This window comes from Eimeria tenella, genomic scaffold, assembly GCF_000499545.2.
Source record: "Eimeria tenella Houghton genomic scaffold, Eth_scaff1656, whole genome shotgun sequence".
NCBI classification, from domain to species: domain Eukaryota; phylum Apicomplexa; class Conoidasida; order Eucoccidiorida; family Eimeriidae; genus Eimeria; species Eimeria tenella.
Genome location: NW_013544120.1, coordinates 1 through 2,036, shown reverse-complemented (window position 1 = coordinate 2,036; position 2,036 = coordinate 1). Strand labels below are relative to the sequence as shown.

At 40.9% G+C, this 2,036-nt stretch overlaps 1 protein-coding gene across 1 annotated transcript; it reads left to right on the top strand.

Annotated features, from left to right (window-relative positions):
- Window positions 1–750: 750 nt before the first annotated feature.
- On the top strand, window positions 751–1,027 carry ETH_00007570 (uncharacterized protein; the record flags this gene model as incomplete). Its single annotated transcript, XM_013379258.1, has 1 exon — window positions 751–1,027. A coding segment is annotated over one exon (277 nt), but the record flags the coding sequence as incomplete, so codon positions are not given.
- Between the last annotated feature and the right edge of the window lie 1,009 nt (window positions 1,028–2,036).

The window sequence follows — 2,036 nt, the reverse complement described above, 5'->3', positions numbered from 1 at the left end:
CTGCTGCTGCTGCTGCTGCTGCTGCTTTTCCCTCCCCAGGTGCTCCCCAGCTGCTGTTCTCTCTAGAGCACAGCTAAGGAAGCTTTTCTTTTGATGTTCTTTTTTTGGGTTTTCTTAAGAAGGCTTTTTCCTTTTAATGATTCTTTTGTCTTCTTGAGTTTTAATTTAAATCTTTTTCGTTTTGATGATTTCTTTCCCTTTTCGAATCTTATTTTAAAATCTTTTTCGTTTTGGTGGTTCTTCTCTTTTGGCTCTTTCTGTCCTCCGTGTGCTGGATGCGCGTTGGGGTGTCTGTACAGTGCGTGAGGTGTATAGGCAGCTCCAAAAGTGTTACTGCTGCTTAGTTGTATAGGGAGTTTTGTCTAAATACTTGCAGCTAAACAAATGCGGACTTTTTGTTGCAGTTAATCAGATTTAAACATTTTTAGACATTTTTAACTTATCAGGAAAATGCAATTTGCCCGTTTCTGGGGTGTATAGGGAGCTTGGATCATTCTTGTTTACGGTGTATAGCCAGCTTGAGGTGTATTGACAGCTTGAGGTGTATAGACAACTTGAGGTGTATAGACAACTTGAGGTGTATAGGCAACTTGAGGTGTATAGGCAGCTTGAGGTGTCTAGGGAGTCAGGGACTGGGGCTTGTGTTTCGTTTGCTGCTGCATGCAGCTGCATGATGTTAGTTTGTGTTTCGTTTGCTGCTGCATGCATGCATGCATTGGGTCTTTTGTTTTGCTTCTTTTGCTGCTGCAGAGAACTTTATCCTTTTTTGTGTTTGGAAGAAATCGAAAATTTGCAGCGCCAAAAACCCCACACTTTCCGGGAGGCGCATCTGCTGGGCTGTCTGCGGCCCTCTTCTTTGCTGCAGCTCTTCCGGGCGAAGCGTCAGCAGCAGCAGCAGCAGCAGCAGCGGCAGCAGCAGCAACGGCTGCAGCAACAGCAACAACAGCGGCAACAGCAACAACAGCAGCAGTATCAACAGCAACAGCGACAGCAGCAACAGCAACGGCAGCAGCAAGAGGGGCAATAAGCGCCCCGCGGCGCAGCAAAGGCAGCAGCACCTTAAAGAGAGAAGCAGCAGCAGCTACAGCTGAAGAAAAAAGACTCCAGAAATGGAAAAAGAGGGAAAGACAAAAGAAATGAAATAAAATTTAGATGGAAATAAATAAATTAAAAAAGATAAAAAACAGAAAGTGATTGAAGAAAGAATCCAGAAAGATAGAAACAAAATGAAAAAAAAGGACTCAATTACAAATGACAAAAAGAAAAAATGAATTCAACTTTAAGTGAAAAGCAGACAAAAGCAGCAGCAGAAGCCCTTCAAGGAGAGGCATTTGCTGCTGCTGTTGCGGCTGCTGCTGCAGCAGCAACAGCTGCTGCTGCTGCTCTAAAAAGCTGCAAGTTATTTCTTTTTTGTTTCCAGAAACGCCTTTTTAAAAATTGCTTCTGTTCAGTAAGGACAAAAAGCAGCAAAAAGGCAGCAGCAGCAAAAAGGGTAAGTGCAGCAGCAGCAAAAAGGATAACTGCAGCAGCAGCAAAAAGGATATTGCAGCAGTAGCCAAAAGGATATTTGCAGCCGCAGCAGCAAAAAGGATAAAAGTAGGAGCAGCAAAAAGGATAACTGCAACAGCAGCAAGACAGACAAAACTAGAAGCAGCAAAAAGGCAATTGCAACAGCAACAGAATTATTCGTATGAATTAATTTTATTAAAATATAAATAATTTTAATCTTTTTGTTTGATATATATTAAATACTATTTATTTAATTTTTATATTTTGTACTAATTACAAGTCTAATGCCCCCCCACATATATATCTAAGTTTATTAATTTAATTCACTTATCCATTTATTTGTTCATTTATTTATTTATTTCATTTATTTATTTTATTTATTTATTTATTTATAATTAGTTTATGTGCAAACTTCGAAAAAATATTTCAAAACAAATATCCCGTAGACACATTTATTTAGCTGCGACCCTCAGTCCCTTTTGGGGCCCCCAGGGGCCCTTCGGGGGCCCCCTGGGGGCCCCCTGCGG